Source organism: Gallinula chloropus (assembly GCF_964237585.1).
Source record: "Gallinula chloropus genome assembly, chromosome: 12".
In the NCBI taxonomy this organism is placed as follows: domain Eukaryota; kingdom Metazoa; phylum Chordata; class Aves; order Gruiformes; family Rallidae; genus Gallinula; species Gallinula chloropus.
In genome coordinates, this window is record NC_140097.1 from 4,091,785 (window position 1) to 4,117,344 (window position 25,560).

Here is a 25,560-nt window from a genome sequence, read left to right on the forward strand (position 1 = left end):
CCTCTGGGTCATGGTATTGAAACAGCAGAACGAGTCATTAAAAAAGGGAGGGCCTATAAACTTCTGTCTGTGTTTTATATGGATCAGGGTTATCAAGTCATAAACAGATGTATAGCAGATCACTTTTTAATGCTGAAAAAACATGAAAAAGTATTTCTGCCCTGCTACAAAGCCACTGGACATAATGAATGCATATTTAAGACAAAAGGGCTCCAACTAAACTTTGCTTACAGGGAAAGTACAAGAGCCTCAGAAGCCCCAACATTACTCTAAATCTGTTTTCACTGAAGCGGCTGATAAAAATTCCCCTGTGGTTTTATTTTGAGTCATGATACACAGGAGCACAGCCTGAGAACCCAACCAAAAGCAGGCAAATGTTAGTATGCTGTGTACAGTACCGATGCTGTAATGTTAAAATGCAAATGCACTAATTACTAGCAGAATAAAAATTCCTTTATTTCAAGGGTCTTTCTCCCAAGATTTTTCATTTGGGAGTTCATGGTTTAGAGAACAAATGTATTCTGTACTCTTAAGCAAAGAATTTTTCTTTCCTCTTAACTATTTTGTCATGGATGGCTCAGGAGGCAGAAGGGAAATGCACACACATGGAAACAGTCTATTACTAAACAATATAATTCTGGGTTTTTTGAAAAAGAGAAAGACTGTCCATATGAGGGACATAAAAGAGGGATTAGATGGAGCTGCAAGAAGAATTAACCTATATTTTGAACCTTCTTTCTCCAGTTCCTGAGGAAAAGGGGGTTTAGAAAATAGGCTTTTTTGCAGCTCTGGTTTCTATAAAAATCTTTAAAGTTCTGCTACTTTTTCTTAATATGCAGACTTCTTAAGAACTTGCTAAAGAAGTGAATCAGACCATAAAGAGTGTTTTAAATGGAGCGCAGGCATCTGTAGTCTAACAGAACTAGCATTTTTATAGTGCACTTCCCAAGGATTTGCATGAATTTCTACAAAGAAAAGCCGCTTACTCATTCTTAAGCAAAGAAGTTTTTTCTCTGTGACATTTGTGAAGCACAGAAGAACCAACAAGCCACACAATGCATACAAATGTTTACTATTCATGACATTAAGCCCATATAAATCAGTCCAACTTGATGGATGGAAAAATAATTTTCTTTTACTGAACCCTTTCTAGTTTGTTTCATACAACCAGCATCCAGCAATGTTACACGCTACTTTAAGCAAAAATAAAGTACAAAATAATTATAACTACACATAGCAAACTCAAAAGCACAGGGATTTTCTGCCTTTCTCAACCTTCCACTGTCTACTGGCAATGTCCAGAGTTACTTCATCTATACTTGCAAAAGATGTTTGGACATGTTTGAATGCAGAACTCCTCATGTACATTCACTGAGTGTCCTGCCCCGTACTCTTCTGCAAAGCATTTTCTAGCACAGCCCCGTCCTGATTCCCTCTCCAGGTCTGCAGGGGCTGCTGTGCGTGTCCCCCCCAGGCCCCTTGTGTAAATAACCCAGGTGGGTAAATTCTTCTGTCACAGGAAAAGAGGAAGAACAAATGCTGGGCCTTCCATAAGCACTGTCTCGGAAGAAAAGGAAAATCAGAATTGGCTGTAACCAGGAGGAAATTCTGCCTGTGTAAACAAATGTGGTGTTTTGATAGGTCTGGAAGTCCCCAGGTTATGTCTGCCATCAACAAAGTGGCACTTAATTCGTCTGCCCAGCCAGGAAGATACAACATGTAAACAGCCTACCCTGCTAAGTAACTAAACAGCAGCTATTGATAAAGCCACACTGATATAACAGCACAACTGTGCACTCTCTTATCAAAGCATCTTCCTCGTGCCTCAAACAACACGATTTCTAGTAACAATTCTGTCATCTCAGCCACGGCTGCAAACTCCCCCTGACTTGCACAGGAGGTCCAGCCTTGTCCTCCAAACTCCCCCTGACTTGCACAGGAGGTCCAGCCTTGTCCTCACAGTGTGAAGGCTTGAGGACTCCCAGCCTCTGAACCAGTGCTGATTCTGACCTCAGAAATATTTGGCCTCAAATTAGCACCTGACTAATGACTGTTGTCTCAGGACTTGCTGAAGGCTACCAATCCTCTCAGTAGGATAACTGTTAATGTAAAAGCACGTAGGTAAGGTATAAAACAACATGAGAAAATCCACCCTCAAGAAAGGTATTTCACTGTGACACATACTCAGAATTAATAGAGGAAGAAGGAAATTTCAACAGGAGGGATGCCAAATGCCCGGCACGGCTCTGGCAGAGAGAAGCCATTGTGTACCCAATACCTCACACAGCTGCAGCACTGTGAGGTTAGGAGGAAAGCCATGTCCTCGCCAGGCAGGGCAAACTCTTCAGAAGTCTAAAAAAAATTTTTCCTGTTCTTTTTCCTTTTCTCTTGTTGATGTATCCATCACTGATTTGTTCTTTCTCCTTCTCCAATGCCCACCTGTATCCCATACTCCATAATATAGATGCATCAAGCATTAGACAATGCAGGTTCATAATACGTTGCAGCTGACAAGCTACTTAAGTTACCAAAACAAGAGAGATACGAAGACAGCCTCAAGAATGTGCTTGTGTCTTTCCAAGACAACACCCACATCCTACTGCCCATTTTCACTCTTCTGACTCCAGGGTAGCACTCAACTTTTCCAGCCTTTTTCTTGGCTCTTAGAAGTTTGAGCTTGAAGAACAGTCACATTATATTTGTTGCTTTCACATCTCCTAACTGTCACGAGCTGTTCAGCAGTTTCACCTGATGTTTATCATTCAACAGTGAAGTTCATCTGCTGCTTCCATTTCCAGCCAGATACAGCACATCGACATCTTTTTTCTTACCTCTTTATTAATTCCTCTTTATTTACATCTTGGAAGTAGGAATTAATGAAATCCCCATGGCTGAAATGAGAGTTTAAGACATCATTTCCATTTATTAGTGGAACTCTCCACTTGTATTTGTGTCATAGCCTCTCCTGTACTACCTTGCTGCATCATCTCTTCTTCTCAATTACAAATACACATCACATTTTACCTTAATTGACACTGACAGCATTTTCCTTTCCACTGTCAGAGTTCAGCCACATCCACCAAAGGCTGATGGCACACTTGTCTTCCTAACATCTTGTTTTGCTATTGGACTCATCTCTGGTTTAGTCAGAGCCTGAACTGAGGCATTGGAAAGGCAAAACTCCCCATGACTTCAGTGAGCATCAAGTCTCACTCAAGTGACTGTTCTATTTTCATTCCTGGAATTAAAAGAAAACTTCCAGGAGGCACTGACCTCCCAGGCAGGATCATGCCATGTTTATCTATAAATTTCTTGCTGCCTTTACAATGCAGCTTTTAGGTAGCGTGTTCTTTGCAGCCCACATTTGTGCAAAAGTATATAACATAGAGTATACACTATCAATTATTATGCTGTGAATCAAAGTACTGTGAATACTATTCTATTTCATAATAATGACATAATTTCCATTTTAAAAATTGAAGCATCTCTTCCTTATTTACTGTGTGGTCTTACTTCAGAGTGTTTATCTCCGTGTCTCATGCAGTTGCTAAACCTTCTATCTGGCTCCACCACAAATTTCATCAAAGTCCATTCAGCTGGGTTTCACTGCAGCCACTTCAGTTTAACTACAGCTTTCTCCATATTCAATATATTTCCAATGCAAAGAAGGTCCAAAAGCTAAGCATTTCAGCATTTCAGACAAGTTAATTTATCCATCTTCTGTGCCATGAAAGATCCCATTGTCTCTGTCACAAGGCATGTAAGGTTCCTAAGAAATTATGCATATTTGTAGCTTTTGGCAGTCTTCTGAAGCATTCATATGCATGGATTTTTTTTTTCTTCTGTGTTATTTCAGATGTAACTATTTATAAGGCAGAATTTTGCCAAGCCCAATTCAGCAGCATTAGGACAAAACTCTATGATTATAGAGCCACTATTTTTTTTTTAAACAAAGAGAAGCTGTATAGATATATTTATTGGCTTTTAAGCAATAAAATTGTGTGGAATAATTGTGTGTCAACTGTGACAAATTTTCTAGATAGAAACTAAACATATTAAGCAATGTCATCTATTTGCTGAAGTTTCAGGACTCAAGATTAGCCACAAGCACTAATTCTATATGGATACCAGGAATCAGGCCATTGAGAGCGTCCCAATATATTTTCTTTTGCATGATTTCTGTGCTACTAACGGTAAAATACCAATACTTGCTACTTTTTCCAGACAGGGAAAAAACAAAGGGGGCAAATAGGCTCTGTTACACGTAGCTAGACTTGAGAATTACTAGTTTTCATTACTGAAATATTGTAGCATTCCCATCCTTGTGTCCCTACAACAGAAGATGACATTACTGATGGCATAGAAGATGGTAAAAAAATTACTGACTCTGAAACCATTCCTTGTGTGAACAGCTGCTGTCTGGAGAGTTGTTTACCTACTATCATGTGGATGCTGCCATATTTCATAGTATTATTAACTTAAAGACAAAATCCTCAACCATATTTTAGCAGTGCATTAAGTCCACAATAATAGTGGCACAGTGAGTTATGCTTTCCTTTTACTATAATCATTGCCACCTTGTCAAACCCATGGTATAAAGTTCCATATACATCAAATATAAATCCCTTTCTAGAGTTGTGTATTTGCCATGCTCTGCAGAATCCCAGTGTTCTGAAATGTCCAAGTGGAAATCATTGAATACAAACACTCAATCAAATGCTCAACTGTGACCTGGAGCCAGCAATACTAAAGAAAAGGTTCTGGTGCCATCAAAGTACTTTCAATGTCCCTGGTCCCTGGTTTTCTCCACCCTTCTGTTGGGGCTACTGTTGTAGCCAACAAAGCAGAACATGTTCCTCAACAGCCCAGCTCACTGTCTGGTATTTAAAGCAGAACCACTGACAAATGGGCACTTGGAATCCAGATGTATCAGTTCTGCTGCTGAAGAGGGAACGTGGTGGCAGCAGTAGACAAGCCTACAAAAGGCCAAGTCTCAGATATCCAAAAGTCATTGGAACAAACCTTTTCTCCATAAGGTCCCTTTGCAGGAGGAGAGGGTTTAGTTTAAAATTTAGCTGTCTCTTCTCCAAAATGCTATGATCTGGTCGGACACCCACACAGCACTTTTGGTTTTCCCTGCATTAGCAGCTTGTAGAAAGCATCATCAAGATACTACTTGGAAATAATTCCTTGCAGTAACAATTTATAATACGGTACAATTACCGCCTGTTCCCTGCATGATAGCAACCTGACTTTGAAGTTGTGATTATTTATATAGCAATTACGTGTGAAAGCACAAAGAGGATGCCAGTCCATGGGTTTGCAGAAACAAAGTGTCCTAAAGAATCCAAACTAAAATGCACACCAGTACCAGAACTGTCTGCAATCCAAGTTCATTATAAAATACTGGGGAATAAACTGGAAAGCTATGATTTGCATAATTTTACCAGCTTTTCAGCATAATGATGGAGAAAGCAGCTCACATGAAAAGTTTCCTGCTCAAGAGTTATTCTGAGCACATTTCTGAATAACACTACTCTTGCCTCAATTTAGATTCTGTTATTTTGAGTCTGCGTTCGATTTAGTTGTAGGATGCACACAGTAAAACGTGCCGAATTTAATTTGCAGCAAATAATAAAACTCAAATCATAATCAGCATTTCCTTTTTCCAGAGAAAAACATTACACCGAACTTAATTTTACAGCTGTACAAATTGTTTTAAAGTAATCTGCTCAATTGGGCGAGCTAATGGTATTTAATTTGACCAGGCCAAACTCTACATGACCGCGATCGCTCACGGTAACGCACAGCAATACAAGTGTTTGCGCAATGTCAGTGCAGCGCTAACATCCTCCATTCTCAGCTGGCTTAACAAAAAACCTGGTGTCATCTCCTCTCTAAGATAAACCAAAGATGACAGGGTAATAAGTGTTACGTGCACAAGGTAATTCAGCAGGAATTTAGCGTTTTCAATCGATTCTGCTCTGAAGTTAACGCTCTTTATTATCGCCCGGCTTTTTGCTGTGTGCAACACGTTACCTGTGGGCTAAACCCCGTTACTGTGCTGAGTAATGGCACTCATTCAGCTGCCCCACTTACTTTAATGGGCCTAAACATGGCATAGCACAGAGTGAAGAAAGAACTATCTGGTACTAGTAAAGATATCAGAATCTGGACATACATTTTTGAGTTGTCAGTCTTATTCCAGAAGCTAATATGGCACAGTCACCACCTTACTATCCATTTTGGACACATACAAATAAGATTAAATGGCAAAGTGACAGCCACCACTAATACCTGAGGCTAAACACTACAGCACCAATGCCCAATCAAGGCAATTCCTTATTTTTATGCCTTGGAAAAATTGTGCTACTGTTCCATGAACTTTGCAGAAGGCAACAGTTTCCACGGTGTAACTCACACCTCTGACTACACATACAGTAATGCCCTTTGTCAAGTGAACAGCTGTCTGAATGGAAAGAACATGATGTCAGACATCATTCATAAAGAGGATGTATCAACAAAGTATCCTCCTTGCTGAGGAGGACTGCTACAGTAGGGCCCTGACTGTCACTGCTACTCACATCTGCAGATCTCCAACCGCAGTTTGTATGTCAGCCAACATTTGCCCCAGTCCAAAGAACAGGGTAACAATTACCCAAGAGCACAATGCTCTTGGGTTGTAATTTCACTCTACAGCTTTCTTGAACACATCACTCTGAGCAGCTCCTCTTTAGTTGTTTCTTTTCATCTGTATTAAAATGCCAACAAGTTAGCAAGTTAAAAGAGGTGGTAATTCCACTTACTGGAGTTACCAGTAGTTCCAGCCAGGTCTCTAACATAGCTCTCTGCACATGAGCCCACAGACCTTTTGGATCTGCAGATGTCTCAATAAACAGGCCACATTTCAATAGAAATCTCACTTTGGGCTGCAAACAGCAGGATATGGGCACACATCACTCCTGTCACCACAGGGGCCCTTTTGCAGTTCATTCCTCCCTGTTCCCTTGTGTTTAGCTCCCTTAAAATAACAATCTGTGCAGAGACACAGAAACATGACAGTTTCTCAGAACCCAGAACTCAAAATGAGACTTATGGCTTTGCAGCCTTATAAAAATTCTGACAAATATGACTTCATCTCTTTCACAGCCCCTGGGTAGCCTTAGATATATATGGAAAAATTCGTTAGAAACAGTGTGAGGACGGAAGCTGAGTGTGAATGAAACGTAAAGTCAGAGTGGGCTGGAAGTGCTCAGGACCCCTCAGGATCGGGAAGGACACCTCTGCTTCCCAAAGATCTGCAACTGTAAACCTGGTAGTAAAAGTGAATGCCTCATCGTGGTCTCACTGCTGTGAACAGGAGCATCATTACTCCTTTGAAGGGATGTGTGTTCAAATCCTATTCTCAAACACCCATCACCTTCCATGGCCTGGCAGGTCTGCTACTGGGAGTCCTAGGTTGGGTCTCAGCCCTGTTCAGTAACAGTGCTCTGTTTTGCATAAGCATTCACTCATTCAGGAGATGATGGAGATGAGATCTGGGGATAGGAAATGGTCAAACTACAAAAACAAGCACAGATTTTGAAAAAACACATGTGCATGGTTTTTTCTTTATTGTTTCTATTCCCTATCCCCTAAAATTAAGCGGGTTTATTGCAGTAAATGGGTACCACCACAATGAAAAATGGTTTATTGGACACAGATACATAATGTTGTAATTTCAGCTCCTGTCATAGTCATTCTGATCAGTAACAGGGTTGAAAGGTTTTTTTTAAAAAGCAAAAAAAACCCACAACAACAAAATAGAAAAATTACAGGAGAATCAATAACTTGTTTTGTTTCAACAAGGGCTGAGGGATTTCTAATCTGCAACAAACAAATGGGACAAAGGTTTGTAGTTTAGCTCAAAGAGTGAGCCCAGTAGAACCAACTAGCAAAACAAAAAACAGAGCAGAGGGTTTGAGAAGTTCTTGTAGTGAAAGGGGGAAATGAGAGATGTGTGACACTGCATAAATAGTTCCTAGCACTTGCTGTAGATGGAAGCTGAGACTTAGCTGAGACTTTTAAATTAACAGCCCAAGCCAACAAGACACCCTCCACTTTCTGACTGTTCCTCTCATTGTTTTGCTTGCTTTGTTCCCACAGGTCAATGGGAAGGACTTATCTAAAGCAACACACGAGCAGGCAGTGGAAGCATTCAAAACAGCCAAGGAGCCCATTGTGGTGCAGGTCCTGAGAAGAACTCCACGCACCAAGGTCTTCACCGCTCCTCACGAGTCTCAGCTGGTAGATGTGGGCACTCAGACAGACATCACTTTCGAACACATCATGGCTCTAAGCAAGATGGGCTCACCTACTGCACCCGTATCTGTGCTAGACCCATACCTTCTGCCTGAAGAGTAAGTAACAGTTTGGGAAGCCCTTGAAAATCCTTGCATTCCTTAACATCACATGTTAGAATTAGTTCCCAGGCTCACCTTTACTTGCTGGTAAACCTGTCCTCCCAGAAGTAGCCAAGATTCATACACCATTGAACCATAACTCAAAACACTTTCATTTTTTCTACATACTAGCAAGCCATTACTCACATGAGTAATGCCACTGGGTCAAAACATGGCCTCATAAAGCTCATTTTTTGCTGGCATTTGATGGATAAAGTTATTACTTCTTGTAATTCCTCTCACTGCCTCTTTGGGTTGCTTATGTTTTAACTTTATTTTTTATGGCTGCCATAAATCGTATAATGCTAAGAGCTGCTACGTTCTGTTCCAGTGTATTAATTACTTTATTATAACCCTGCAGCGATGTTACTCAAATAAATTATTTTCTAGGACTAAAATTACTTACCAGTGCTGTCACGGATGTTTTAGAATCAAATTTTAATTATTGTTAATGGTAGTTTGATGCTTTTGTACTTCCAAATAAAAATGACAATTATCTCCTGGCGCACACACGCCACGCCCTCACGCGCTGTTCAAGAGGAAAACGGCTCCCCAAGGAACCCATGCAAATTACCTGTCATCTTGCCATGCATCTCCATAACAGCAAAAGTCAGAGAGAGGATTCTGAATGTCTTAGTTGCTGTGTATGACAGCGGGATCTAGTCAGTCCACAGTGATACCTGGGTTCGAGGTGATTCTGTACCTGGCGACAGGCAGCGCCAGCGTGCACGTGTCCTGGCTGTGCAGCACAGCTCTGGGAGGGGAAACCCAGAGAGCCTGAGCTGTGAACATCGATCACACAAACACACCCCAACACGCCTCTCCGGACATCCCTGTCAGCACTCCCAGGAAATAGAACTTGACTAGAAGCAAGCACTGATCCTGTACCACTCCTGAGTGACTTTCACAGCATGTGAAACATTCATACATCCAGCCAGGAACTGGGCTTCTGTGTGTGATGTCTGCTCCGTTCACGACACTCAGCGCTTGATTACTTGAAAGATGGTTCCATAGGGTATTACTGCATCACCACCTATTCCCAGCCAACTGAAAATTCAGGCACAGTTCCCATGTTTTAATGCAAATCTTTAACAAAAGGCTATAGCTGTTTCACTGGTTGCAGTGAAAAGGCAATGGGGCTTAGAGCACTGTGGAGAGCAGGCACTTACTCCTAGAGCACCCACACTGCATACTCCCAAACCCATTTGCAAGAGGGATTTTTAATAACTGCAGGTTTCCAACTGCAAAACCAAACACATTAGGAAAACAGCAAAGATTAATGAATAATGAATCATTTTGTTTGCAACACGCCTGTGTAATACCATCACAGTCCTATCACGTAGCCTCATAGTGTCCCTTAACTGTCAGACGGTGCTTCTAACCACTGGCATCCTTTGGGCTGCAGAGGCTGGACTGAACCACGGAGCCTCCTGGCTTTCCCTGCATACTAGGGAAGTCCAGTAGCTATTCAAGGATGCCACCACCCAGCATGTGCAAGCAAATGGACTCATTCTTTGTTTTCTGTAACATCTCCACATCTCTCCCAAGTTAATCTACCCTGCATACAACTATGTGGGTACCTTCAACAATGAGCAGATGCTGTTTTGTCAGTAGCCTTGTGCTTACAAAGAAACACACACCTAGTTACCAGAGAATTAAAGGGAGTTTACTTTCATCACAGCAAAAATAATTCCAGTATAAAAAAAGTGATCACAAGAGCATAACACCACTTACAAGTTCCAAAGTACAGACAGTGCAACTGTTGGGAGAGCTCAAGTTCAGCATGCCAAGAGTGAATGGCCCTGTGAAGAGCCGTGTGTATCTGAACAGTATTTAAATCATTACACACAGCCCGTGCCGTTCAAATCAACCAACAAAATGCTGTTGATCCAACCAGTTGGATGGCAAAATATTTTCATAATACACAATTGTATCAAATTATAAAGTATCTAAGGCAAAGTAACAATACCAAGCAGCTAGGCAAGACTGACTTTCCTTTCATATCTGCAAGTAACCCCAGCCACTAAATACTAGTAAATAATCTAGCATTCCCTCTCACCATGAGCCCTGGCAAATACTTGTCCCCTTAGCTGTCACCTGGTCCCCCTTACCCTGCTTTGCCACTATTCTCTCTGTGTACTTTTTCCCCAAATGAGTTTTACATTCAGATAAAAATTATTCGTAAATGCTGAGGCTCTTTACAAGTCTCTCATTCCTCCTCAGGTGCCAAATGTTTCAGACTCCTCTTATGTGAGGTGCAATTTTTATTTAACACATTTGTTGGTGTAAATGGTATAGTGTATGTAATTAACTACATGCAACTTCTTAGTTTGGTTGTTAGTCCATCATGTTCACAATGACTTGCTGGAAGTTTGGAATGGATTAATGTGCTAACTAGAGTACCAAGTGCTGTCCTAAGATATACCTTTTTTTCCCAGCCACCCATCAGTGCATGAATACTACGACCCAAATGACTACATGGGAGGAATTCATCAAGAAATGGACCGAGATGAGTTGGAATTAGAGGTACTTACTCTGTAGTAACAATTTCATTTACTGAAAGTTTAACACATGCATGTTAAGGGCTTTATACTGTATATGAAGTGCATTTCAAAGCAGATCTGTGCAACAACATTGCTCATTACTTACTCTACAGTTTGCAAACCTTATGATATCTTTAGCAGTGTCACGGACCAATAAGCCAGATCTTCAGCTAACAAATTGTAAAATAATTAACAAATTAATTTATTCCATTAATTAAATGATGTATAAATGTACTGATCTAGCCTTTATGAAAATCTGTGTTTCACACAGTCATAGTAAAAATGTTTGAGTTTTCCCTTCAGTATTCCCCAGCTGAGGAAAAGATGCTCTTGATCACATAATTTAGAAGTGCTTTAAGTTCACAAGAAAATACCAGAATAGATTTGCCACTATAATAAGCTTTTCCTCCCTTTTTCATCACTAAAAGTTTCATATGTGTACATACAGAATTACAGATAATAAAAGTCGAACCAGTCATGAAGGTATGCAAGTCCATCTTCCTGCCAAACCTTTAGAAATCACTTGTGGTTTTAGTACTTGCATATCCTACCAGAAGTTCATCTTCACTTCTCTCATTCTTAATTTTAATAACCTGCTCCCAACCTTTCAGAACACAGCATATATATTGTGGGCCTTAGTTCTACAAGATACTTAAGCAGCACTGACCCAATGAGGAGTTTTAATTGTGTGCAATAAATAGCAGTAAAATATCTCACTACTTCTCAATACTGCCAGGACGTCTGACCCAGCCAACCCATTCAAAATTACCAGTCAGTGAATAGTTTACTCTGAGCTTGCTTGCACTTCTGATATCTTAGATCCTGGTCTTGCTAAGGCTTATTTGTCAAAGCAAGCAATGCTGACCTGTCTGTAGCTCTGCTTAAATCACTGGTAGATTTATCAGCAGCTTCAATGGGAGCACTGTTCAGTAGTTCTATGAGCACAGAGTTGTTCCCTTCTATAAAAGTGTTTGCAGGATCAAGGACTAAAACCCTATAAAAAGTTTGCAAGCTGTTCTCAAATTCTGCAGATCTGGCAGTAATTCATCTTCTGTATACAAACGCAAATCAAAGTCAGGATAAAATCAAAGTACCAGTAAAACAAACGCTGTTTAGCAGACTTCAAGGCCTTACTTTAAGTGCCTGTGGTTTTTTCTTAAATAAAAGCTATTTCTTAAATATGTTTTCTTAAATAAAAACAAATACAATATAGATTTCAGTCTTAAGGGGAAATACAGAACAAATCAGTTATTTTCTGCTGGTGTCTTTTCAAAATCTATCTTTTAGGAAACCTAATACTGCAGATAAATTACATCGCTTCCATTAGAAGGTCAGCAAGTTGAGCTGAAAACAGTTTAAACACATGCACTTCAGTAGCCAGACGTTAATATGCCTTAAACCACAACATTAATAATTTTGACATTGATACAGTACTTGATGGCAAAAGGTGATCAGCTCAGTAACACAGGGAGATGAACATTAGAAAAGTCTCTGTAGCCTAATAGTATTTCTTACAAACCACTAAAGATTCTTGTTCAAATTGTAGAGACTATGATCAATGGTAAGGTCAAAGTGCTAACAGGGACTCAACTGGCTAGTTGCTTTTTTGTTTGCCTTTTGATAGATATGTTTTAAAAGACCACAAAGGCACTGTTTCATTGACTGCAGCAGGAATGTCTGAAGTAAGAAAGCCATCAAGTCAGCCTTCTGGGCTTCTGGGTCCATAAAATGTGCTCTGAATTTCAATCAGAAGCTCCTCATCTAAACTTTTATGGTCTATAACTGACCGGTTAGTGATTTGTAACAAGCAAACGAGACAAAACCAGTGAAATATGCAAGTTCACAAGAAGTTTCTAATGTAAATATCCGTCGGAAGGAATTTAGGCTGACAGCATTACCAAGATGCCAAAATTCTGTTCTCAGTTTTATCTCTCAACATTTATCTTAAAATTGATGACTCAGAGGTAACTGCCATATAATCCCTACTACAGAAATAAATACATGCCATTTCTTTTCTTTTGAAGTTTACGTGCCACAAGGAAAGAAAGACTAAACCCTGAACTACTATTTTATTATAAATTAAAAGTTCGTTCATCCTTCACAGAGGCTCAGCCAGCAGCCATGTCAGGTTCATAAGGGAAGAATAATGTCACTCCAGGATTCCCCAGCAGCGCTACACGTTAATATGTTTATTCAAACACGTCTGTCCAGCTGTCAGACACACAGCCCAAGCACAGGCTTCCTCAGTGGGTGACTTTGCTCAGGTTACAAACGAGCAGACTACATCAAAAAGGGGCTTGTTCTCTCACATGTCATTTTCTGGCTCTACCCTCTCCGAATCAGTTTGCAAGGAGGAGGAGGCGAGAGGTAACTGCCTAAACACAGGATCAGAATAGGCTCTATCACAGGCACTCTGCAATTTTTATTCCATCCTGCTTGTAAAGCATTGGAAAATATTGTTCATGCAAATACATTTCTTCTCAATGGAAAACTCCCACTCAGCTGGGTATTGCACTGATCAGGAGCTTCTCAAGGCATTAGTAAACACAAGACGTCAGCCCTACCAGTCCTGCTCAGGCAGTGACTGAATATAAAAGGTTTAAAAAGCAGTATCTTCCTTCAGCTTCACAGCTGTCCTTTCTAAGACAAGTATTTGCTTATTCTTTCTTTAGAGCAAATCCAAAAGTGGTAAAATGTTTCAGCTTGCTGACAAGCTAATACTGAAATGTTGTCCTCCCTTAGCTCTCTGAACTGTATAAGTTCCTCCTGCTGTATAAGGATCAGTTGACAAAAAGCGATGAGAAGGCCTTACACAGTATAAAAGGAAATCGTTCTTATTTCCCTGACACCTTTGAATGGAATAGGAAAAAGTGAGTCCTGCTAGTCAGGTACCTCAGAAATCAGCACAGAAAAAAACCCAACACTTTACAGACAAGAGGACAAGGTACTTATTGTGGAAACTTTGGATAACACTTTCTGAAAGTTGGAACTTTTTTTACCTATCATTGTCTCCTCATTTCAGGTTTCTACTGCTCATTTCTGTCTCATTAGAGAAAGGCCTCTGTTTTTCATAAATTTGCAGACAGACCATAATTTTAAATCAGCAGTACAATAATTCAATAACCTGCTGCAAATGAAGGCTCTTCTGAGCTTACAGAGGTTAATTTACTATTAGCACTTTCTCCTAATTCATTATTATGAGCGGTCGCAGGAGTAATGTCACAGTGCATGTTCATTTCTTCTTGTCTGGCTGCAAATGCCATATGGATTTTGGCAGCTAGCTCCTGGAGCCCTCCTTGGCTCTGCACTGGATATGGAGCCAGCGATCTTTGGGACAGTTCTCTCATGCAGGCTCTGTTTTCAGACAGTACACAAATGGTCCTCTTGAACATCTCTTAACCTGTCACTTCTACCTGATCTAAAGAAGCAGGGTTTAGTTATCTGTGTAAAAAGTGTATCACACATGAAATGCCTATATTTATCACCTTAACACCATATTAATCGTGCTTTGTAGATACCACTGCCTGTTAACTGACTTCTGCAGCTGGAGATCAGGTGTTGAATAACTCCAGGATCTCCCTTCTGCAGTGCAGGCAGCTGATACATTTCATAATGGAGTTTTTACTTTATACAGAGTTCACTGTAGTTGTATCTGAGCCCCAGCTGCACTAAATATTCCTTCCTCTCAAGACAGTGTGGTACACTGGACTAATTGGGAAGAGCATGTGCCTAGCAGGGATCTGGCAGCAGCCCGGCTGCCCCTGTGCACGTAGAGGCGATACAGAACGCTGCTGGCTTCCAGGATCAGGCCTCTGGGCTCACCAGACACACAGTGCTGGAGAGAGAAGTGAGAGATGGCAAGTCCTGTGGTGCTGCAAACACATGACCTTGCACCTTCAAAGTTCTCTAGGCCCACATCCCTTCCTAGAGTTTAATTAATTCCTGGTACAATTAATTTCAAGCTACAATAATACCTGCATTTGCAGGTGCCAGTTTTCTGTTTTATTTTCCCTTTCGTCTATCTGGGCATTATACAGACTCTACTCTGAACCTGGGAAATAATCTTTGCTTTGAAGACTCTGCAGTTGATTCTTCAACTCCAAGTGGAATTGCATGCTTTTATCTCTCCAATAGTTCAGACCTTTATGATTACATTAAAACTTTACTGACACAAAGATCCATAGAAAGCAACAGCTCCTGTCTTTCAGTACACAAAATTATCATATTTGGATAGAATTAAACCCACTTATTCTCTTCCTACCAAGGACTAGAGGGATTGTACCCAAGGGTAAGTCTGTCAACTAATTACTCATAAAAATTCAGGTTCTAAACACCTGCTCTAAAGAGTTTTCATTTGCTTTGGCTTTTTGCTGCTTTATTTGTCAACATGGTTTTAAACAAAATATGTGTTTTCCTTTAAAAATATATACTGTTTAATTTACCAGGTGATTTATTACCTTCTAGTGCATCACAGGTGATGTCTCAGTATGTTTTAAATGTAAAGCCAGACTTATTTTTTAATTGTAATAATACTCTTCATAGTTGTACAAGGGTGGAAAAAGCACCTATTGTTATTCAAAACATGTGGCAGGTAAGAATGAAACTAACAGATTGCTCCCTCCTCTCCTTCCACTCCAAAAGGTGCTGGCAAGTGTTTTTGCTCACACAGGATTTATTTAAATAATGTTCAAGCCACCAGTGCTTCTGTTTGTTTGTTTCTGGCGGGGGGGGGGGGGGGTTTAGCAGTATTCACATATTTTCAACTACCAGTACAAAAAAAAAAAAAACCCAAAACAGTATAATGAGCTACAACACTAGTTTCTTGCCACATTTTCAAATGAGTAAACTATATAAAAACTTTCCTTAAGACACAAAAGCTTGCTGAAGCGTGCAGGAAATAGTGGAATCATCCTAGTGCACAAATTCCCACCTTGTCCCTCGTTCACACCATGACTAAATGCAGAATAAATGCATTGACTGCAGTGGTGTTCCTGAGGATCAAATGAGATCAGAATCGACTCCACTTTGTCTCATCTCGTCTTTTGAAGAATTTCCATCTACTCTCTAGAACGCCCAAAAAGCTTTAGAAATCTGGAAAAAAAACCCCACTGTCAAAGCATTGTGTTCAAACATTTAAGTAACAAAAGGAGGAGAAGACCAGCAGTTCACCATGGATACTATTGATTGAAACCATTTAAATACCATCTGAAATGTCACTGACATTTACAGCTACGGTTCTTTAGAAAAAATAAGAAGAAATTACACATGTTGACAAGTAAATAACATGAGATTGCTGATCCTGGCAGCTGTCATCTAGACATGCCAATAAATTATTCATATCAGCTGGTTTTATTGTCTTGGCCCTCACAAATGGCACAGTGCAGGTCATAACAGAGATGTTCAGAGATAATGAGTTGTGGTATCAGGACTTTTCCCCTGGTATGGACAGGTCCAAGCAGAAGCACACTGTTGGGGTCTGCCCTTGGGCTTGGGCACCCCTTGGATCCCTTTGCCCCTCTGCCTGGTCCCACTCTTTCCCTTCACAGCCATGGGTGTTGATCCCCACAGCCACCTCCTTCATCCTGCCTGGCATCAGCTGCAGAGGAGTGGGGCCTTTCAAAGCCTCACTTACTGCCAAGCACTCTAAAGGCAATACAGCTGCAGTTACTACTACACCTCTGCCTATGAAGCTTCCTTCCTTCCTCCCCAAGGAAGCCGGTGAAGCACGTTAGGCTCCCAGGATGTTCCTCAGAAGCACAGAGGCAGAGCAGAGAGATGCTACACGGATGACTACACTGCACGGCAGCCAGGAGCATCCCACCACAGTGTGTGGGAACCTCCATGGGGCTTACAAACCTTTATACCAAGCGGTGTCACAAGGCAACAACAAATGTAGGAACAAAACCACTTGTGTGAGGTCTATGTGGCCACAAGGCACTGAAAAAGAACACAGATTTTTAAGATGACCTCAGTCTCTGAGACTAGCAAAAACCACCAAAGAACAGTAGAACAATAAACCACGACCTTCTAAAACCAAATCTTTGCAAGATATTGAAGTGCTTACTCTATTTCTAGTACCAATACCAAATGCTTTGCTGACAGCATATTGATCTTCAGTCACAGTTTTGAGAGATTCATTACATCATTTCATGAAAATTACACAAGTTAAGGTAATAGAGTATTATGTTTTTTCTCTAAAAAGCCAGACAATTTCCCTGCTTATAAGGAAATATATATCAGCTCTGGCAAATATTGAAATCATACTTTGTAAGTACTTCAGCGTTTGAAGTCTTACCACTACATGAAATATAGGTAATTTTTCTTTTTTAAGATCAATAAAAGGTCTGTTCTCAAAACAACTTCATATTGATTGAAGGGTCAAAAATGCCTCAGGTATTGATTGTCTGCATATAATCACGTTTTGCTCAGTAAGTTAACCTGGTCTACAAGTGAAATGAAAAGAGATCCACTATATCACTTAAGCAAAATATTTTCATTGTATTTGAAAAATTGCTTCCATCAGTCACCAGTGTCTCACTGACAGTGTATTTTCTTTCCCTTTTGTGTTTTGTATTTTTTTTTAAACCCCAGGAAGTAGATTTACATAGAGTGAACAGCCAGGACAAGCTCGGCCTTACCGTATGCTACAGAACAGATGATGAAGATGACATGGGTATTTATGTGAGTGAGGTAAGATTGAGCTGATTTCTGCAAGATACAATTTGTCTTTTAAACTGCAGCACTGGGCATTCAAGACATTTGTCTTCTGTTTGTGCCATGTTCAGAAAACAGCCAGAATGCAGTAATGGGAAGAAATCGAATTATTTTTCCTTTTCTCCAAACTGAGTGAAATTCTGCATCCATTGAAGTCAGACTTTGTTACACTCACATGGAGTGTTCAGTTTTCCCCTAAGACAGGCTCAGTGTTCAACTTCAGATGATGTTTTCAAAGTATCTTTAATATATTCCCTTTTAATTTTTGTTCTTAATTATCTCAGAAACAATATAGATGGGGGGAAAACCCAGAGATTTTTATTTGCAGAGATCTGAGGGCCATTTGTCTGTGGTTGCCCCCTTTCATGAAATAAAAAGATTATGTATAAAATGCTATTTATCATGCATCATTTCAAATTAGCAGCAGCAATTTGGGGAAAGAAAATCCTAACCAAATCTAAAATCTTCCATTAAAACTCATCACAATCTAACCTTCCTGTTTGTATGCAAAACTAGTTCTAGTCCGAGGACTTTGTTGCAAAGCAAATTGTTAAGTTATGAGGTAAGTGGGTATCAGGCAAACATGATAAACCTACATTTTATCATGATACATCTTGTGAAGAAATGTTTTGGGTTTGAGTTCATCTCTTTAATTTGCATTTCACTTTGTCCAACATATGCAAGGAAAAGTCCTGCAGTCCCTAAGCAAGGTGGAGCCACCACACAGAGAGCAGCAATGCCGGACAGGCCAGCTTGCAGCATCAGTCATGTTGCCAATGCTGCATTTGAAAATGGGGAGTAAATACGGAGCTCTCAAGGCTCCAGAGCACTCACAGCTCTCTTGCTTTGTAGATCGACCCCAACAGCATTGCTGCAAAAGACGGTCGACTCCGGGAAGGGGATCGCATTATCCAGGTACGTGTAGAGACGGCTGAAGTTCTGCTAGCACACAGTCATCTCATGTATGTATTTCAGTCAGGTTTTTGCAATAATGCCTCCCAACTGGCATCCATGGGCTTCCTTTTAGCTTGGTGAGGCTTTTTCTTCCAAGTGCAACAATCCTGTACTAGAGGGGCTTTCTCAGAAGTGGTCTGCATTCTGCATATACATAAACCCAAGGAGAGGTCCACACCCTGTTCAGCACCTGGGGTCAGCACCCACAGCCTCCCTGGTCCCACACCAGTCCCGTTCCTTTCCACCCACCAGACCTGGTGTTAGGATTATGCTCCCACTTAACGCTCCTCCAGTTCTGGTGACACGGGTCTGCATGTCACATGCAGAGATGTAGAACAGCTTCACATATCCGAAGCACACACTTGCCCAATGCTCATCTGAACACCACGGCTGGAGATGTGAGCAGGGACTGCCTGGCCTGTTCTGCACTGGGATCTACCAGCCATGCAGCTCCCAGCAGCATTTAAGTATCCCTACAAAATGATTTCATTGCTTTGCTCTTTTCTTTAAAGATCAATGGCATAGAGGTACAGAACCGGGAAGAAGCTGTGGCACTTCTCACCAGTGAAGAGAGCAAGAATATCTCCTTACTTGTTGCAAGACCAGAAATTCAGGTACTGTAACAACAATACAAACCACATCTTGAGTCTTAATTAGCCGAGTCGCTGTTTTGTGGAAAGTGGGACCTTTAAAGAATTTTAAGCTACTTAAAACCGTATTTTACGGTTTGACTGGAAAAATATATGGTCTAAAATAATGGAATTCAGCAGTCATGGCACTTATATATATATTTTATATTAAAGGTCAATTTATAAGATGTTTGGTGATTTATATATGCTGCAATGCTATTACAAACATCAGCACTAGGTATTATGGATGGTTTCAAGCCATAGCTTGAAAAACATACTGAACTTTTTATTCCTATAACTATTGATTATTCATTCATTAAAACACCTATTATTTAGCCCTATATACACCATCTCTTAATGTAGTTAAATACTGTCAAGAAGCATCCTCAGCTGTAATAAATGGTTGAGCCAGATCCCTTTGTAGAGCAGGAATTAGCACAACAAAGACCCTGAACAAACAGCCATGAGCACTATTGTTTGATCTGTCTCTGCTCCTGGAGCTCTGAGAGCAGCCCTTGCCAATGCACCTGGAGACACGGGGTCAGGCTCATGCCTCTCCGGTTAGCTGAGATGTGTCTGATCTTTCCCTTGGGGATACCTGAGCCTGGGAGTTAAAAAAGAAAAGAAAAAGCCTTACAGATCCCTAGGAAGCATTTTTCCCCTCTGGCCCTCAACGCTGCCTCACACAAGTGGTGTGTTCATGCTTTAGGCTCTGGAGTGGTCTGAAACATCCTAACCAAGTCACGCACAAAGCAAAACAGCTCCAGCTCTTAGAAGTATTTCCACAGATGAAAAGTCTGGGTTTGTTTCATACTGAAGACCCAACCATGCTGTTGGAGATGCAGGCAGCTGCCAGGGATGCTGGACAGCCAAACCCCACACTTAGCACAAGGAGATGTGTGCTCCTTCCCATGACACAGCAGCACTGTCCCAGGAAGGAATCTCCTAAGGTTTTCCCAATCACTTTTCATCAAGAAGACACATAATTTATGTCAGTCTTTATTCTTTTGACAACATTTTGCTTGTTTTTTCCCTCCCTTTTCACATAGCTGGACGAAGGATGGATGGATGATGACAGAAATGATTTTCTGGATGACTTGCACATGGACATGTTAGAGGAACAGCACCACCAGGCAATGCAATTTACTGCCAGCATGCTTCAGCAGGTACTGCTGTTCTGTTGGGCAATGGTGTCAAAACTTCACATTGCACTCAATATTCCAGTATTGAGCTTGACTGAATACACTTAGTGTCTCGAATGACGATCGAGGCAAAAGGACTCTGTAAAATCAAGATATTACGTGACTATCCACAAACTTCATCTCTGGGACCAAAACCAGTTTAAAATGTTACCTTTTGTACTTTGCCCATTACGACAATGTGATCAGAGTTCTTAGAAATCCACTGGTCTGGCTGTGGGCACTGAGAGAAATACAAACTAGGTGTATAGCAGCTGTAAGCAGGCGGAGTGCTAACCTACCAAACGTCCTGTTCGACATGCATGCACATACTGGGAACAGACTGCCTCTCAAAACCTTCACATCCAGAGGGAGAACTCAGGCAAATGACTGAAAAAAGTTCTAGGTATGGGGAGAAAGTCAAAGAAAAAAGTTTTTACAAAGCAAAGCTGATGGAGGGCCACAAATTTGAGCCTGTATCCCCCCATCATCCTGCCACGATTAATGCAAACATACAGGTTCATGAACAGAATTCCAGGTTTTGTCTTTGGTTTTTTCCTGGAGTTTTCTATAACTCCACATTCCTCTGTGGGAGCTGCGTTTTCTGAAGGGACTTATTCTCTCTTTGGCACAGCAGTGGAATTGGATACTTTTGTGCACCTACCGTTGTTGCTATATGACTGAAAAGCAGACCTCAGGTTCTGAAAAGGTCCTCCACAGCACGCTGTGTTTTCAGTCCCCAGTTCTAAGAGCTCTTAATAATATTCTTTGCATATAAATAAAAAACAAAGATGCAGAAAGTATAACAGGTGACAGATTAAGAAACCTATTAAATAATAGCCTGTGATATTTTACGTCCTTGCAATAATTTCTTTCTGTCCTTTCACTTTTGCTGTTAGAAGAAGCATGAGGAGGATGGAGGTACCACAGATACAGCCACCATTTTATCTAACCAGCACGAGAAGGACAGCGGCGTGGGGCGCACAGATGACAGCACTCGGAACGATGAGAGTTCGGAGCAGGAGAACAATGCAGATGACCACACCACGTCCTCCAACACTTTAGGGAGCCAGAAGAAGCTGACATACAGTCACGACACCCTGGGAAGTGGTGATATGCAGTTCAGCAATGAATCATTTATCTCAGCCGACTGCACAGACGTCGACTTCCTTGGCATCCCCATAGATGAATGCGAGCGATTCCGGGAACTGCTGGAACTGAAGTGCCAGGTCAAGTCTGCCAGCCCTTACAGTCTGTATTATCATAACAGCACGCTGGATATGAGCAAAAGCGACCAGGAAAGTGTTGACAGAGAGCTGGAGATGCTGAATGAGGAGCTGCGCAATATCGAGCTAGAGTGCCTGAATATTGTGAGAGCTCACAAAATGCAGCAGCTGAAAGATCAGTACCGGGAGCCCTGGATGCTACACAACAGCGGGTTCCGCAACTATAACACGAGCATCGATGTTCGCAGGCACGAGCTCTCAGACATCACGGAGCTCCCTGAGAAGTCTGACAAGGATAGCTCGAGCGCCTATAACACAGGCGAGAGCTGCCGAAGCACGCCACTCACGCTGGAGATCTCCCCTGACAATTCGCTGCGCAGAACTGCAGAAAGCATTAACTGTCAAGGTAATGAGGGGGCAGTGGCATATAATGTCTCCCAAAAGAATTTATTTGCTAGCTCAGAAAGTCATGAATCCAGCACTGGTAAATGCCATGCCTCTGCTAAAGATCCCGACCTTGGGAAGCAGCTGGAAAACAAGGAGAGAAAAGCCAGCGATGGAAGCAAAAGCCCTACTCATGGTCAAAAACCTTCTGGCTCCTACGTCTCCCCGTACCATCACTCTCCGTATAAACACGCTCATATTCCCGCCCATGCACAGCACTATCAGAGCTACATGCAGCTGATCCAACAGAAATCAGCGGTGGAGTACGCACAGAGCCAAATGAGTCTGGTGAGTATGTGCAAAGACTTCAATTCGAGTCAGAGCGAACCCAGGATGGAGTGGAAAGTCAAGGTCAGAAGTGACGGGACCCGCTACATTACAAAGAGGCCAGTCAGGGACAGGCTGCTGAGAGAACGTGCCATAAAGATTAAGGAGGAGCGCAGTGGTATGACTACCGACGATGATGCCATCAGTGAAATGAAGATGGGCCGTTACTGGAGCAAGGAAGAGCGGAAGCAGCATTTAGTGAAAGCAAAAGAGCAGAGGAAGAGGCGTGAGTTTATGATGCAGAGCAGGCTGGATTGCTTAAAGGAACAGCAAGGTGCAGAAGAAAAGAAAGAGATGAATATCATTGAACTGAGCCACAAAAAAATGATGAAGAAGAGAAATAAAAAAATCTTTGACAATTGGATGACAATCCAAGAACTGCTAACCCACGGAACAAAGTCACCAGATGGCACACGGGTGTACAATTCCTTCCTGTCAGTGACTACTGTATAATCACTGTTGGTAAATTATGTACATAAAACACTACCAGTGGGGTAGAAATCAATGCCTCGTTCAATGTGGCAAGATTTTTGTATATAAGATACAGTCATCGAGTTTATAGTTCAAATACTGAACTCCACAACTGTGGGTGCCAGGCTCTCCATGATAAAGTGGAGAGGAAGCTTGCCCATCCCCTTCAAAGGCAATATTAGCAGTGCTTTTTGGAATACTGATTGTACTTTTTTACTTGTTACCTTTTACATGAAGTGTTTAAATACCAGAATTGTATTAACCATACTTACACAGGTAATTTGCTTAAACTATATTCATATTAAAAGGTACCCAAAGCTTTTCTTTACCTTAAAAAAAAAAAAAAAAAAAAAGGCAAAAAACCCCACAAAAGCAACTGCACATACGTATTTTTGGTGAAACCATATTTTGTGCTATTATTTTGCTGTTGTTCACTTCTTCACAGAGTGGTGTTTATCAATATTTAGCTCAAGGTTTAAACTCAGAATTAAGTCATTCTCTTGTAATATTTAACATTTATCACGCAGCAGTTTTTAGAGTTATGCTCAACATTGAAACATTTTTCTTTTTAAGGTTTCTGAAGAAAGTATATAGGTTTCATCTGAAAAGCCTGTAGCAAAGTACACTATCCTGCAGCTTTAAAGGATTTTAAAGCATGTTTGCAAATGTTGCAACCTATTGAAAAAATGTGCATGTACAGCTACTTTGTTTATAAAGACAGTTTGTGGAATTTGAAAAGCCCATAGTAGTAACTGTTTGCTTTATAGATTTGAATGTATTGAATTACAAAAGCAGTTTCATGAAATCATCATTAGCTACAAACGTTAACGAGTAAAATGAAGTAAAATAAATTATTGTTTTATATTTCAAAACTATTTTAAATTCTTTTGAATCCCTTCTGGTTTCCCAACATTGAGTATTCTTTCCTCAGGCGTAGCTCCTGTGCTGCAGGAATGCCTGGGGAGCCAAACCCAGCAGCATAACCTCCATCCTGACTTTGGGGGGGAGTTTGGATGGAGGTTTTCTTAAGGGAAGGAGAGATGGAGGGAAGAGAGAATTACAAGGAGTATCAAAAGTCCAACCAAGCAACGCCTGAGTCACAAGGCATTTAAGATGACCTGTGTGAAAGAAACTGGATTCTGCTGTTGTGCTTTGTTTTGTGGTTTCCTAGGGATATATAAACCTCACCTACAAACTTCAGTATGGGTTTGCATTAAAACCAGCCAACACATACATTAAAGCACATAAAAATTAAAGCACATAAATATATAAATTAAAAGATGGTGAGAAAGACAAAAACTAAATGTTAAGGAGGTATCACAATCCCTGTTTTTTATTTCTAACGAAGAATCCAGATAGAAATTGGAATATTCTGCTGGATTAAGTAGACTCAATACGAGTAGCTCCCAAACTCTCCATCCCCCCTTTTCTTTTTCCCTTGCCCCCAAAACCCTTCTAAGCTTTTGTTCTGGACTCTTCTGTTGTAACAGTACAGAGCAGAAATTACAGTGGTAGTGAAAATTTGGAGGAGGAGAGATTAACAGCTTCTCAGTGCCTTTTTTATCTATTATCAAGCAGCAAGCAACAGATTAGTTTGGGGCTCTTTCCACTCTTTTGTGGATTAGCACTGAATTTGCATTGAATGTATGTCTACTGTTTACTGCAGTAAACTCCTTTACACACCTGAAAATGCATCTTTAGCCCATGTAAATTGTCACTGCCCCCTGAAATCTCAGTACACCTCTGTAAATTTATCTTCAAATGGTATTTTCCCTTGGGATAAAGTTCTAGTCCTACTGTAGTCTGTGAAAGATTTCCTACTGACTTTGTTAGAGCCAGGATTTCACCAGACATACCACCCAGCCATCACCATCACGAGTGGTACAGTAGGAAAGACACATTTCACAACACACTGCCCTCAACGTAAGATGCTTGCTATCTGTCTCAGATCTGCTTTACTCTGAGTTCACAGTCTGTTCCTCCCAGTCACAGGTGTGAGAACCACAGCAAAACACTGCATCTCCTCAAGGTCAGAGTTATGATTAGTGTGGAACCACAATCCTTAAACCAGGCATGAAACAATAGTTAAGCCATCTTTAGTCTACCTGGAAGTATCAGGAAGATTTGAGATGCTCTAATGAGGAAGAATTATCATCAAGGTGTTCCTCAAAACCAGGCTCCTCTGGAATACCTTCACAGGTAATGGCTCCTTTAGGCATCAGGTGTCTAAGTGCTGAGTGCTGTATGCACACGTGTAACAGGAGAAGCGTATTTGGGAATTCAAATGTGATGTGTAAATATTACATCCAAACATCAACCATATAAAGTTTACACTCTTTGAGATGTTGAAATAAAATTATTCGCCAAGAATTCTTCTCCCATCTTGTGAGTTTTTCCTCACTAAACTTTTGTTATTTTGGTCAGTTAAAAATCACCTCTCTCCTTCAGTATTATGATTTATTAACTAGCAGCAGGACAAGGAATCCATCAGTTATCCTGGAGACCCAGGGAAAAGCTTTGAAACCTGCTGATTTTCCTTTTCCTTTTTCAGTTATCACAAACCCTTTTTCACTGCTTTGTCAAAGTATTTAATGCAGTGTTGAAAAGGCAGATTTTGGGCCTTTTTATTGCTC

The 25,560-nt window shown here is 40.9% G+C and overlaps 1 protein-coding gene across 1 annotated transcript in view; it reads left to right on the plus strand.

Moving 5' to 3' along the window:
* Nucleotides 1-25,288, plus strand: part of PDZRN3 (PDZ domain containing ring finger 3) — a 138,767-nt gene extending 113,479 nt beyond the window's left edge. Inside the window, exons 4-10 of the mRNA XM_084269840.1 lie at nucleotides 8,146-8,399; nucleotides 10,880-10,967; nucleotides 17,576-17,674; nucleotides 18,551-18,613; nucleotides 19,165-19,266; nucleotides 20,331-20,447; nucleotides 21,359-25,288. Coding sequence (XP_084125966.1) covers nucleotides 8,146-8,399; nucleotides 10,880-10,967; nucleotides 17,576-17,674; nucleotides 18,551-18,613; nucleotides 19,165-19,266; nucleotides 20,331-20,447; nucleotides 21,359-22,909 — 2,274 coding nt within the window. The 3' untranslated portion in view covers nucleotides 22,910-25,288. The remainder of the gene's footprint in view (nucleotides 1-8,145; nucleotides 8,400-10,879; nucleotides 10,968-17,575; nucleotides 17,675-18,550; nucleotides 18,614-19,164; nucleotides 19,267-20,330; nucleotides 20,448-21,358) is intronic.
* The last annotated feature ends 272 nt before the right edge of the window (nucleotides 25,289-25,560 follow it).